General features: G+C 33.8%; 1 protein-coding gene across 3 annotated transcripts in view; it reads right to left on the reverse strand.

Annotated features, from left to right (window-relative positions):
- Positions 1 to 15,513, reverse strand: part of IRSp53 (Insulin receptor substrate 53 kDa) — a 196,488-nt gene that overhangs the window by 159,399 nt on the left and 21,576 nt on the right. For all 3 annotated transcript variants that reach the window (XM_089085933.1, XM_089085930.1, XM_089085934.1), the window contains exon 3: positions 8,934 to 9,029. In XM_089085933.1, the coding sequence (XP_088942059.1) occupies positions 8,934 to 9,029 (96 nt within the window). The remainder of the gene's footprint in view (positions 1 to 8,933; positions 9,030 to 15,513) is intronic.

A 15,513-nucleotide genomic window follows, 5' to 3' on the forward strand; every position in this document is an offset into this window, starting at 1 on the left:
TTTGTGAAATTGCTGTATTGTCTGTCTATGAAGCGACTTCAATCGATAATGAATGTTTGCGCGCACGTAATCTCGTCTAAATTAACCTTAAAAAATGAAATAAAGCTATGCGGTCGCTGCGGTGGGGCGGAGGAGGCATTAAATAGTGGAATTTGTGAGGAAATTGCTCTGCCTTGCACATACCCACAGACACATTGTAACTTACTTACAATTTTTTCGTAATTTCTTGAATGAAATTTCTGCATCGTGTATACAAGAGGTGACTTCAAAAAAGAGTTTGCTACCTTTTTAAAATTTCTTCATAATTTCTTGAATGAAATTTCCGTATTGTATATCCAATAGGTGAAAACAATAAAGAGTTTATTACTTACTTGCGATTTAAAAAATGAAATATAGCTATGTCGACTTTGCATATTTTATTCAACATATCCGACAAAGGATGCTGAAAAAGCATTTATTCACTCTGATATTTAGATTTTATTAATTATAATTGTTGTAACTGATAAAAGATGTTGTTAAAAAATCAATATGATGCTTAGATTTTGTCAATTTTATCTGATATTTTATCCTATGTGTCCGAGAAAAGGATGCTGATATAGAATTTAGTCACTCTAATACTTAGATTTTGTCAATTTTATCCGACATTTCCGATAAAGGATGTTATTAAAGCATTTATTCATTCTAAAATTTAGATTTTGTCAATTTGATTTGATCTATCTGACAAAGGATGTTGATAAAGAATTTATTCATTCTGTTACTTAGATTTTGTCAATGTTATCCCATGTACCTGAGAAATGGATGTTGATATAGAATTTAATAAATCTGATACTTAGATTTTGTCAATTTTATCCGATATTCTATCCTGTGTATCCGAGAAAAGGATGCTGATATAGAATTTAGTCACTCTGATACTTAAATTTTGTCAGTTTTATCCAAAATATCCGATAAAGGATGCTGTTAAAGCATTTATTCATTCTGAAATTTAGATTTTGTCAATTTTATTTGACATATCTGACAAAGGATGTTAATAAAAAAATTATTCACTCTGACACTTAGATTCTGTCAATTTTATTCCATGTATCTGACAACAGATGTTGATAAATAATATTTATTCACTCTAACACTTTAATTTTGTCAACGTTCTCCTATGTATCTGAGAAATGGATTTTGATATAGAATTTAATTACTCTTATACTTAGATTTTGTGAAATTGCTGAATTGTCTTTCTAGGATGCGACTTCAATCGATAATGAATGTTAATAAGGAATTTGTTCAATTTTTTTTTTAATTTCCTGAATAAAATTTCTGTATTGTGTATCCAAGAGGTGAATCCAATAAAGAGTTTGTCACCTACTTACTTACTTACTTACCTACTTACTTACAATTTTTTCATAATGACATAATGACATTTCCAACAATGGATGTTGATAAGGAATTTATTCATTCTGATACCTAGATTTTGTTAATGCTATACTATGTGTCTGAAAATAGATGTATACAAATTCCTTTTCTTACATCTCCGATGTTTTAATAGACATTCTAAACGTTTGATATGCTAGTTTACTCTAAAAATAATAAACACATAACAATGTAATATTTTTAATGAAATAATGCTATGTAGAATATTAATACTAAAATATATTATGATACATTATTAATATCAATGATTAACTTTGGAGACTTTGAATCTGTTCAATAAAATAGTTCACCATGTTCTCTCTTGATATTGTAGCTATTGTCTTCTCTTAGTTCGTTATCAGTAGAATAATCATTATTCCATTTTCAGTCATACACAATTTTTACTGGTGTGTCATCAACAGGCTCAATATGCTTTTCGTCTTTGTTATTATTTGGTTCAATGATTGTTTGATCAATGGCAGTAACGTTTGCTTTTGTTTTTCATCGATTCATCTTTATATTCCATAGTGATATTTTCTGACATTTCCATTTTTATTTTTCTGGCTATTTCACTGTCTATTATCACATTATGTTTACACAGGTAACAGTTTCGGCATGTAGACAAGATATGGTTTACGATATTAGTAGAAGAATAGGCCTTTTTTTATCGACCTTCCGTTGAATGCTAATACCCGAAAGCTGACAATTGGTTGTATCAGTAGATAATGTGTAAACTGCAACAGTAGCAAGGAGTTGTCCTCTATCATCAAGGATTATTTTTATGTTGGCATTCTCTTTGAGTGCAATCATCTCTGGAGATCTCAAACTCGCATAACCACCAACATAAGAGTTGAATTTTTTCGATATTCCAAAGAAATTTAATTCCTTACTGTCATGACAATGCATGCATTCATTTCCAATAGTGCTACCACTTGTACTTGTTTCATAGTTTAAATACTTCTCCTTGTCGGCATTCAATGCCACAATAACATTGTCATGTGAACACACTTTATTAAAATGCTCCATCTTCACTTTTTTTAACGATACGACTTATGTGTTTATCGTTCCACTGCGTAAAAAATACTGATTTAATACATGCAATAAACTAGGTAGTGTCGATAACCGGCCAAAGAGTACCAATGGGAAAGCCGCATCGTGTCTCTGAGAAATCATAGAGTACAATTGATAGAGCCGTAAGCGTATTTTGTTATTTTAAGATACGTACAAAAAAAATAAAAAAATAAAAAAATAATTTCGAAATTAAAAAAGAAAAAAATAGTATGTTTTTATGAAGAAAAAAAAATTTAATTAGAGACATCAGTCCTCATCATTATGAGTATCCAAAACTGGACTTAAGTTTCACATTTGAACTAGAGAATTGTATTTTCCATAATTTTCTTACATGAAAGTTGAATGAAATTTCGGTTTTGTGTATTCAAGAGGTGAAGAAACTTTTTTATAATTTAATTTCTGATCGCTGGGGACAACAGAGTCTCTCAAACCCCGTAAAGCTATTTTAAAAGGTACACGAATTATTTATTTAACAGAAATCCTCGCTTTTTGAATGATCACCAAGTAATGAAAAAATCACGCAGAATAAAACAACAGAGTCTCTCAAACCCCATAAAGCTATTTTAATAGGTAGAAGAATTATTTATTTAACATAAATCCTTACTTTTTTAATGATGACCAAGTAAAGAAAAAATCACAGAGAATAAAACAGCAGAGTCTCTCAAACCCCGTAAAGCTATTTTAAAAGGTACAAGAATTATTTATTTAACTGAAATCTTCGCTTTTTGAATGATCACCAAGTAAAGAAAAAAAAACACACAGAATAAAAGTTACTGAAAACTATTGCATTAAAAAAAAAAAATTAAATTTATCATACGACCTAAATTATTTCATCAGATAGGCCAGCACTCATAAACGATCCTTTTGAAATTCTGCTAACAACATCGATTCTCAAGGTAAAATTTTGAATCAAAAACTTTTAGCATATCAAGTGTCCTTACTGAAAAACTACTGCATTAAAAAAAAAAATTAAATTTATCATACGACCTAAATTATTTAATCAGATTGGACAGCACTCATAAACGATCCTTTTGAAATTCTGCTAACAACATCGATTCTCAAGGTAAAAGTTTTAATCAAACACTTTTAGCATATCGAGTGTCCTTACTGAAAAACTACTGCATTAAAAAAAATTTAATTTATCATACGACCTAAATTATTTCATCAGATACGCCAGCACTTACAAATGATCCTTTTGAAATTCTGCTAACAACATCGATTCTCAAGGTAAAAGTTTGAATCAAACACTTTTAGGATATCGAGTGTCCTTACTGAAAAACTACTGCATTAAAGAAAAAAAATAATAAATTAAATTTATCATACGACCTAAATTATTTCATCAGATACGCCAGCACTCATAAACGTTTCTTTTGAAATTCTGCTAACAACATCGATTCTCAAGGTAAAAGTTTGAATCATACACCTTTAGCATATCGAGTGTCCTTACTGAAAAACTACTGTATTAAAAAAAAAAAAATTATCATACGACCTAAATTATTTCATCAGATACGCCAACACTCATAAACGATCCTTTTGAAATTCTACTAACAACATCGATTCTCAAGGTAAAAGTTTGAATCAAACACTTTTAGGATATCGAGTGTCCAAGGATGTTGATAATGAATTTATTCATTCTGAAATTTAGATTTTGTCAATTTTATTTGATGTATCTGACAAAGGATGTTGATAAAAAAAAGTTTATTCAAACTGACACTTAGATTCTGTCAATTTTATCCTATGTATCCGAGAAAAGGATGTTGATATAGAATTTAGTCACTCTGATACTTAAATTTTATAAATTTTATCCGACATATCCGATAAAGGATTTTGTTAAAGCATTTATTTGTTCTGAAATTTAGATTTTGTCAATTTTTTTTGATGTATCTGACAAAGGATGTTGATAGAAAAATTTATTCACTCTGACACTTATATTTTATCAATTTTATTCGATGTATCTGGCAAGGGATGTTGTTAAAAAAAAATTATTCACTCTGATACTAAGATTTTGTAAATTTTATCTGTCATATCCGAGAAAGGATGTTGATAATGAATTTATTCATTCTGAAATTTAGATTTTTTCAATTTTATTTGATGTATGTGACAAATGATGTTGAAAAAAAAAATTTATTCACTCTAACTCTTATATTTTATCAATTTTATTCGATGTATCTGGAAAAGGATGTTGATAAAAAAATTTAGTCACTCTGATACTTAGATTTTGTCAATTTTATCCGACATATCCGATAAAGGATGTTGTTAAAGCATTTATTCATTCTTAAATTTAAATTTTGTCAATTTTATTTGATGTATCTGACAAAGGATGTTGATTACGAATTTATTCACTCTGAGACTTAACGAAAAATGGACTTAGGTTTCACATTTGAACCAGAGAATTGTATTTTCCATAATTTTCTTACAAAAAACTAGAGTTTACGGTCAAAAACCCTAATTAGCTCAGATTTTATAGAAATAGTTTTATTTCTCGATCCAAAAATGGACTTAAGTTTCACATTTGAATCATAAAATTGTATTTCCCATAGCTTCCTTACAAAAAACTATTGCTTGCATCCAAAAACCCTTATTGGCTTAGATTTTACGAGTCTATAATTAGATTTCTATCAAATAAGGATCTGATTTTACAATTTTAGCCAACGAATTGCGTTTTTAATAGTTTTCTTACTGCAAACAAGAGTTTAAGGTCAAAAATCCTTTATTAGCTCAGATTTTACGGAAATAAATTTATTTTTCGATCCAAAAATGGACTTAAGTTTCACATTTGAACCAGAGAATTGTATTTTCAATAATTTTCTCACAAGAAACTAGAGTTTACGATCAAAAACCCTTATTAACTCAGATTTTACAGAAATAGTTTATTTTTCGATCCAAAAATGGACTTTAGTTTCACATTTGAAAGCTAGGATCGTAATGAATGATACTTGTTATCAGAAAAAATGTCAATTGGCAAAAAAAGAGAAAAAAAAATGGGGGGGGGGGGGAGAGGGTCAAAAAGTTGGAGGGGAGGGGGCACCCTTCGAGTTTGGGGATAGGGGACCTATGGAGGGTTGATTTCTCTGCTGGTTAGGGTCATTGGTGCTTATGATCCTTGATGGTTCGTACTCACATACACCTTACTACTTGATTTGCAAGGATTTCTATGGTTTGTTCTAAATTTCTTTATTAAAATTATTTTCTTGCCATCTACATCTCTCTTAGTATCAACTTTTTAGTATACTATAACGTTGTACCCTATTTTAAACTGACAACACTGTTCAAACACAACTTGTGTATTATACAGAACACATCGAAGAAGTAAAGCTAGGTCAACTCACAATGTCATTCTATCATCATTAACCATTTTCATAGATTGATTTATAGCAAATTGCCTGAGTTAACAACCCCGAGGGGTTACCTTAACTGATAATTAGTTTAACCCTTTTTTTCCACCTTAATAGAATCAAATTGGCAAATCCTATCTACCGACACATTCATATCAAACTATTGTTGGCTAAAGGCAATTGTCCACAAAAAATCAGAAACCGCTCTTGATAGCAGAGACTTCAAAGAAATGGAACTGTGGATAACACATGGGTGATAGACAGCTTTCCCTACAAAACCATTCCTAAATACGCAATTTGACAATTTCTAGTTTTCGATTTAAAAAAGTAAAGCGTAATACTCACTCTCTTTGAAAAACCAAACCAGACTATACCTACCTAACCAAACTATATCCACAAAACCACACTATACCGATCAAACCAGATTATACCCTACAAACTTGATTATGCCACCTAAACCAGAATAAAACCGCCAATAACTACTACACACCCCAAAACAGACTTTACCCCCCAAACCATACTATACCCACCAGAAACCTGTCTGGTTGGCCTTGGCAAGTCAATGCACCCAAATAGCACAGGAAGGAACGTAAAGTAAGCAAATAGTATGGGAATTCCTATAGGACCGGTAGAAGTATAATGCCATGTGAGAGGATACTCACTCTCTTTGAAAAGGTGTATACGTCTCGTAGAAATGTCTTCCTATAGGACCGGTAGAAATGCCTTCCTATAGAACTGGTAGAAATGTCTTCCTACAGGACCGGTAGAAATGTCTTCCTATAGAACCGGTAGAAATGTCGTCCTATAGGACCGGTAGAAATGTCTTCCTATAGGACCGGTAGAAATGTCTTCCTATAGGACCGGTAGAAATATCTTCCTAGAGAACCGGTAGATGTCTTCCTAGAGGACAGGTAGATGTAGTCCTATAGAACGGGTAGAAATGTCGTCCTATAGAACCGGTAGAAATGTCGACCTATAGGACAGGTAGAAATTTCGTCCTATAGGACCGCTAGAAATGTCGTCATCTAGTACCGGTAGAAATGTCTACCTATAGGACCGGTAGAAATGTCTTCCTACAGGACCGGTAGAAATGTCTTCCTATAGGACCGGTAGAAATGTCTTCCTATAGGACTGATAGAAATGTCTTCCTATAGGACCGGGAGAAATGTCTTCCAACACAATTGGTAGAAATGTCTTCGTATAGGACCGGTAGAAATGTCTAAATATAGGACCGGTAGAAATGTCTTCGTATAGGACCGGTAGAAATGTCTTCATTTAGGACCGGTAGAAATGTCTTCCTATAGGACCGGTAGAAATATCTTCATATAGGACCGGTAGAAATGTCTTCCTATAGGACCGGTAGAAATGTCTTCCTATAGGACCGGTAGAAATATCTTCCTATAGGACCGGTAGAAATGTCTTCCTATAGGACCGGTAGAAATCTCTTCCTATAGGACCGTTAGAAATTTCTTCCTATAGGACCGGTAGAAATGTCTTCCTATAGGACCGGTAGAAATATCTTCCTATAGGACCGGTAGAAATGTCTTCCTATAGGACCGGTAGAAATATCTTCCTATAGGACCGGTAGAAATGTCTTCCTATTGGACCGGTAGAATTCCATATATACAATCTACTCCCCTTTCATATACGGAATAATTTCTGTTCGTTTTAAGTTTTAATGTCGCTCCTTACTTTCAGTTAAAAAAACTTGTTTTTTTTTATCTAATTTCTGACGTTTTTGAATTAATGCAGCTTTGATTTCGGCTCACCGTACATGAATAATTAAAGCGAAATTTGCATATTAATTTTACTTTTTGGCTAAATGGCTTTCTCGAAATTTTGTTCTGACGTAACTTACGAATTAATTTACGTAACGAACTTCTATATTCGTATGTTTTATTACGTATATTAGGGAGTTTGTCCCCTAGTCGATACCTTGCTCTTTACGCTAAAGTTCGAATTTTGTTGGAATCACAAACCCCTGAATCACAAAGGCCGGTTAATTAGAATAGATAGCTCTTTTGAAACTACTAAAAAAAACTTTAGCGAAAAGGGCGAGGCATTGACTAGGGGACGAACCCCTCATATATGTGAAATTTTCTGTTTGTTTTAAGTTTTAATGTTGCTCCTTACTTTCAGCTGAAAAAACTTGTTTTTTTTGTTTAATTTCTGATCGTTTCTTAAATAATGCTGGGAAATCTGGCGCCCCCTTCATAGATATACCCCTTTCCCCAAGGAAACATCCTCCATGGAAGGATCTTCCCCCGTAACCCCCTCCTAAAAAACCCCCCCATCAGAAAAAAATATCTCCTGAAACGTTTTTATATTTCCCATTAACCAATACTATATGTAAACAATGGGCAAAGTTCATAACTTCCAGCCCTTCCCCGGGAACTGTGGGGGATTAAGGCATCCTCAAAGACATATTTATTAGATTTTCGACTATGGTGAACAAAATGGCTATCGCAAAATTTAGATTGGGTTACTTTGGGGAAAAAATGAGCGTGGGAGGGGGCCAAGTTGCCTTCCAATTTTTTTGGTCACTTAAAAAGGGCACTGCAACTTTTAATCTCCGTTCAAATGAGCCCTCTTACGATATTCTAGGACTATTGGATCAATATGATCACCCCTGTAAAAAACAAACAAATTAACACGCATCCGTGATCTTTGTTCTGACAAAAAATACAAAATACCAAATTTTTGCAGATAGGAGCTTGAAACTTTCGCAGTAAGGTTTACTGATACGCTGAATCTGATGGTGTGATTTTCATTAAACTTCTATGACTTTTTGGGGGTGTTTCTCCCTTTTTTTAAAAATAAGGCAAATTTTCTGAGGCGCGTAACTTTTGATGGGTAAAACTAAACTTAATGAAACTTATATATTTGAAATCAGCATAAAAATCTGATTCTATTGATGTATCTATGGGTATCAAAATTCCGGTTTTTAGAGATTCGGGTGCTGTTGAGCCCGATCGCTCCTTACTTACAGTTCGTTACCACGAACTGTTTGAAAAAAATCTTGCAAAAATCACATAAGCCCACAAAGGAGGGCTTGGGGGCCAGTTACCCTCCCAAGTGCCCAACAATGAAGTATTATTGGGCACTAAAATAGAAAAAAAGTGGAGTTACCTATGTCAGAAGATGACTGGCTAGTGGTGCAAGTTTGGGACTCTTTTGCAATCTTCATCAAGGCCTCCATGTACAAAGTCTGAGCGGCTGAAGCTCCTAGAAAACAGAGAAAGCTGTAGACATTTAAGAGTCAAATTTATTACAAGACGATCGCATAATGCTGCACTTCAGAAAAAGTTACCGTTCGATAACCAAGAAATATTGAGAAGTGTTAAGTACATTCATACGAAGATTTTACACACAAAAATTTCACCATACCCTCTTAATAATTTTCACGCTGAGTGAAATTAGAGACCCTGAACAAAATACTTGACACTTCCTTTCAATCCCATTATCTATATTTTCTGGATACTCGATTAACGGGTTAGTTAATTATTAATTTTGTCATACAAAATATTTCGGAAACTATAAATTTCTTTTTTTGTAAATTCTCTTAATTGGGTATTCAACAGTCTCAATGATTTGGTATTCAACCTAATTTTTTAATTAAATTTTGAATTCAAAAATACTATCACTATTTTATATCTGAGGAATACTTTCCAGGAGGGAATTTTTGGGGTGAATTTTTCGAGTTTCTCCCCCCCCCCCTGCAAAAATACGGTATTTCCCATATTTAAATGAATTTAATGTGAGCATCTTTTTGCGGCTTCTTGCATTAGTAATTAAAATAAGTTAATTAGGTGATTTGTATAAATTTAGATTAAAGGAAACTTAATTCAGTATGATCATGCCCTATCTGAATCGGTATACAACGCAGGACCGAGAGGCAAGTACTCGGGATAAAATTCCAACAAATAGAAAACTTATCGACACTCGGTTTTAGTCACGGGTAGACAAGTCCGATTTCTCTTGAGTCGATTTTAAAAATACAAAATGTACTGATTTAAAGCTACTCATCCATTCTATCAGCACCTGAAATGTCCACAAACTTTACTTTGAAAACCAAATGTACTAAATAAGCTCTTTTTCTCAAAGTAACATTGCAAGAAGCATAAATTTTTGTTTGTAGAGTTGGGATTTAGCAGGGAGATGGATTAGTCTTTTCCGCATTTAGGAGAGCCCTAGGTACACTGTAAAAATATAAATAAATTAAATAGAAAAAGTCTCCAAATGAACGTAAAGAGAAACATTAAAACTAACGCAAGGTATTCTGTGTATAAGGGGGACCCCCATCCTCAAACCCACTCTCTTTTTGGTAAAGTTTGCCTTCGTGTCCCAAAACTTTCAAGAACAGTTGCTAAAACTCAAGTGTCAGTGAATCGGGATAATAGTCATTTTTAAAGCATTATAGAATTTTACCGATAAGAGTGAGGGTTATGAAGGGGGCATTCCCCTCATATACAAAATAATTTACGTTATTTTAAGTTTGAACGCCACTCTTTATTTTCAATTAAAAACAGTTTTTTATATTTAACTTGGAATAAGACCGAAAATGATGCATAATAGTTAGGCTACGTGAATATTTACTATCATTTATTACGAGAAGTTTTTTTTAATTTTTACAGATTATGAAAGTGTCTTTCCAAAAATAACTATTAACGATCAAAAATTTAAACAAAACGATTTTTTTCAATCAATCACGAAAATGTCAAAAATGAAAACCACATTTATAATTTCACGGCTGTATGCGAAAGATTTGACCTCTTACAGTTGGTAATTCCGCGAGTTTTTCCGTAGCATCTCAACCTCAATTAGTAACCTCTGAGGTCAAACCAAACGATACCCTGAGGGATGGGCTCAAAAATTCTAACATTTACATTGTGCCGAGATAACACCTGATTGATGACTAAACTAATGACATCGTCAAGTGAGGAAAACAAAGATTTGTGATAATGTAATTGTTTGATTTCTGACGACTTGAAGGGCACAAGTTGAAATTTGGTTTAGCAGACATGAAACTGGCCCGTTTCTTCAGGCGTCCTTGTTGTGCAGCGAAAATACATACACAACAGTGTGTGACTAAGCGTCAAGTTATTTTCTGTTCATCATCTAGAAATATACCAACATTAAAAACCTCGTCAGTTTCAAACAAATAAGGATTAAAAAAATCAATAAGAAATTTGAGCTTTTTGTATACCACTGTAACAACGAAGAAATAGAAAAAAAGGTAATATAATTCTAGCCTCTTCAGATAGACGAAGCAGCTTGATAAAATTCAGATATCTAAAGCCAAACTAACCAGCCATTACAAAATTCCAAAGAAATTTTGGTACTAGTGCATTAGATGGTCACTTCTATATACTAATTATTTGAAAAAAACTACGTTTTCTAAAGAGTTAAAGAGGCTGAGTTACAAGGTCGAACCTTAAAACGTACAGGGATTAGGAGGCACAGTTGGGGGGCTGCCGCCCCCAAACCCCGCTTTCGCAGCCTTTAAATATAAAAAAAAAATTTCTTTAAACTGAAAGTAAGGAGCGACATTAAAACTTAAAACGAACAGAAATTATTCCGTATATGAAAGAGGCTGTGCCCTCCTCAACGCCTCGCTCTTTACGCTAAAGTTTTTATTGTTTAAAAAAAGAGTTGTGAGAAAGTCAAACTTTAGCGTAAAGAGCGAGGCGTTGAGGAGGGCACAGCCTCTTTCATATACGGAATAATTTCTGTTCGGTTTAAGTTTTAATGTCGCTCCTTACTTTTAGTTTAAAGAAATTTTTTTTATATTTAAAGGCTGCGAAAGCGGGGGTTTGGGGGCGGCAGCCTCCAACTGTGCCTCTAATCCCTGTACGTTTTAAGGTTCGACCTTGTAACTCAGCCTCTTTAACTCTTTAGAAAACGTAGTTTTTTTCAAATAATTTCTGCACGTTTTTGTACAGTTTATTACTTATTATTGCTTGACTAACTGTTAGCTGATCGTGTCAGGAGTTAAAGTTGGGGGGCTGCCGCCTCCCAAACCCCCCGCTCTTGAACATTCTTGTGTTAAGGCTTTTAATTCCTGAATACTCAAATCACGTCGTACAGGGTGCCTCCTAATCCCTGTACGTTTTAAGGTTCGAACTTGTGACTCAGCCTCTTTAACAGCCCCCCAACTGTGCCTCCTAATCCCTGTACGTTTTAAGGGTCGACCTTGTAACTCAGCCTCTTTAACTCTTTAGAAAACGTAATTTTTTTCAAATAATTTAAAAAAGAAACTGATTTTCTTTTCAAAGTATATAAAAAAGTTGCTCTGATGGTGAATCGAGCCCGAGGTTTCCGCTTGAATGTCTGAAGTCTCAGCCGCTGGACTATACAAGCACAATAGTAATTGTTGTTTAGCAAATAGAAGGTATTTTCGACGCAAGCAAAGTCCCAAAAATATGGATATGTGTTTTTTGGAAAATAGGTACGGATTGATCAAATCGAGAGGAAATGCTGAGGATACGCTTCCTGTTCCCAGAACAGCTTATCATCCAAATTTCAGCCCCAAATGACCAAGTGAAAGGGGGGGTTGTGGTGGGACATATTAAAATGGGCTCTTATATGAAAACGAGGTTGTTCGTAAATGTAAATTCGGGGGATAATTTTTTCGGTCTGAAAATATCAAAAGGCCCTAACAGGTCGAATTCTGCTTCGAATGAGTCCTCATTCAACCGGATCCGTTGCCAACTGTGTCCTGTAGGCGTTGCTAACAAAAAAATAAAGAGATGAAATTTAAGTGGCTATATTTGGTTTTTTGAAAACAGGGAAGGAGTGATCGGATTGAGCTGAAATTTCGAGGATAAGCTCCCGGGCCCTAGGAAAGCTTAACCTCTAAATTTCAGCCCAATCGGACAACGTTAAAGGGGGCTGTGGTGGGAGGGTCCAAACTTCCGGCCCAGTTTACCCCATGAAGATAAAGTCGGAGGAGGATGAAATTTTGCAAGTTTCTTAGTTTGAGCTTGGGCTACAAAATGCAATTACCGCCGTCTCTCTGCGACCTCTAGGACCTGAAATCGCTTAACATTGTGGTGGGTCGCCTCTTTATAGAGGCACAAGTGTGCCTCCTTGATGACAGACGAAACCCGCCAGAGACCGGTTATTTCAAGAGACCGCTATTAAGACATGGGATGCATGAGTAGTTTTCATTGTGTTTAGGATATTTAAACTGTTGTTTTTTGGGGTTTTAGGGGGGGAGGTACCTGGGTTAAATTAGGTTACGTATTTAATATATGCTATACTTTACCACCACCACCCCCCTAATGTGCAAATATATGGCCCAAATTTGTTTCTAAACTATTATGTATTTATCCTATTTCATTTTATTTCATTAGCATTAACCAAACTTGACTTTTTAGAAGTGACCATCTAATGCACCAGTACCAAAATTTTTTAACTTGATTTTAATCTTCTTTTTGAATTTTCACCTTTCGTCTTCTTGATGTGTTTTATTTTTTTTAAGTATGCATTGTTTTTAGTTTTTTTTCTACTCTTCTTCATTTGCGCTGAGGACGCCTTGTTGACTGTAATTACACAATATGAACTTTATTTTTTCTTCTGTGAATTCAACGAACATCAGACCCACATTTTTAGTTTTTTTTTTTCATCTTCTTCATTTACGCTGACGACGCCTTGATGACTGTAATTCAACAATATGAACTTTATTTTTTATTATGTGAATTCAACGAACATCAGACCCACATTTTTAGTTCTTTTTTTACTCTTCTTCATTTACGCTGACGACGCCTTGATGACTGTAATTACACAATATGAACTTCGTTTTTTCTTCTGTGAATTCAACTAACATCAGACCCACATTTTTAGTTTTTTTTTTACTCTTCTTCATTTGCGCTGAGGATGCCTTGTTGACTGTAATTACACAATATGAACTTTGTTTTTTCTTCTGTGAATTCAACGAACATCAGACCCACATTTTTAGTTCTTTTTTTCCTCTTCTTCATTTACGCTGACGACGCCTTGATGACTGTAATTCCACAATATGAACTTTGTTTTTTCTTCTGTGAATTCGACTAACATCAGACCCACATTTTTAGTTTTTTTTTTCCTCTTCTTCATTTACGCTGACGACGCCTTGATGACTGTAATTCCACAATATGAACTTTGTTTTTTCTTCTGTGAATTCAACTAACATCAGACCCACATTTTTAGTTTTTTTTTTCCTCTTCTTCATTTGCGCTGAGGATGCCTTGTTGACTGTAATTACACAATATGAACTTCGTTTTTTCTTCTATGAATTCAACTAACATCAGACCCACATTTTTAGTTTTTTTTTTACTCTTCTTCATTTGCGCTGAGGATGCCTTGTTGACTGTAATTACACAATATGAACTTTGTTTTTTCTTCTGTGAATTCAACGAACATCAGACCCACATTTTTAGTTCTTTTTTTCCTCTTCTTCATTTACGCTGACGACGCCTTGTTGACTGTAATTACACAATATGAACTTTATTTTTTCTTCTGTGAATTCAACGAACATCAGACCCACATTTTTAGTTTTTTTTTTTCCTCTTCTTCATTTACGCTGACGACGCCTTGTTGACTGTAATTACACAATATGAACTTTATTTTTTCTTATGTGAATTCAACTAACATCAGACCCACATTTTTAGTTTTTTTTTTTCTCTTCTTCATTTACGCTGAGGATGCCTTGTTGACTGTAATTACACAATATGAACTTTGTTTTTTCTTCTGTGAATTCAACTAACATCAGGACCCACTTTTTTAGTTCTTTTTTTCCTCTTCTTCATTTACGCTGACGACGCCTTGTTGACTGTAATTCCACAATATGAACTTTGTTTTTTCTTCTGTGAATTCAACGATCATCAGGACCCACTTTTTTAGTTCTTTTTTTCCTCTTCTTCATTTACGCTGACGACGCCTTGTTGACTGTAATTAAACAATATGAAATTTGTTTTTTCTTCTGTGACTTCAACTAACATCAGACCCACATTTTTAGTTTTTTTTTTTCTCTTGTTCATTTGCGCTGAGGACGCCTTGTTGACTGTAATTACACAATATGAACTTTGTTTTTTCTTCTGTGAATTCAACTATTATCAGGACCCACTTTTTTTGTTCTTTTTTTCCTCTTCTTCATTTACGCTGACGACGCCTTGTTGACTGTAATTACACAATATGAACTTTATTTTTTCTTCTGTGAATTCAACTAACATCAGACCCACTTTTTTAGTTCTTTTTTTCCTCTTCTTCATTTACGCTGACGACGCCTTGATGACTGTAATTCCACAATATGAACTTTATTTTTTCTTCTGTGAATTCAACGAACATCAGGACCCACTTTTTTAGTTCTTTTTTTCCTCTTCTTCATTTACGCTGACGACGCCTTGATGACTGTAATTCAACAATATGAACTTTGTTTTTTCTTATGTGAATTCAACTAACATCAGACCCACATTTTTAGGTTTTTTTTTACTCTTCTTCATTTGCGCTGAGGACGCCTTGTTGACTGTAATTACACAATATGAACTTTGTTTTTTCTTCTGTGAATTCAACTAATATCAGGACCCACTTTTTTAGTTTTTTTTTAATTTAGTGAAATTACTTAACTACCCGAATGTATTTTGATGTTCATAATATGCATAAATTATACGGAATATTGAGTACTATAAGCAATGTTTTTGTCAATAATGAAAATACTGGTGAATTTTTG

This window comes from Artemia sp. Qi Xiang Cuo, chromosome 1 (genome assembly GCF_049724085.1).
Source record: "Artemia sp. Qi Xiang Cuo chromosome 1, ASM4972408v1, whole genome shotgun sequence".
NCBI classification, from domain to species: Eukaryota; Metazoa; Arthropoda; class Branchiopoda; order Anostraca; family Artemiidae; genus Artemia; species Artemia sp. Qi Xiang Cuo.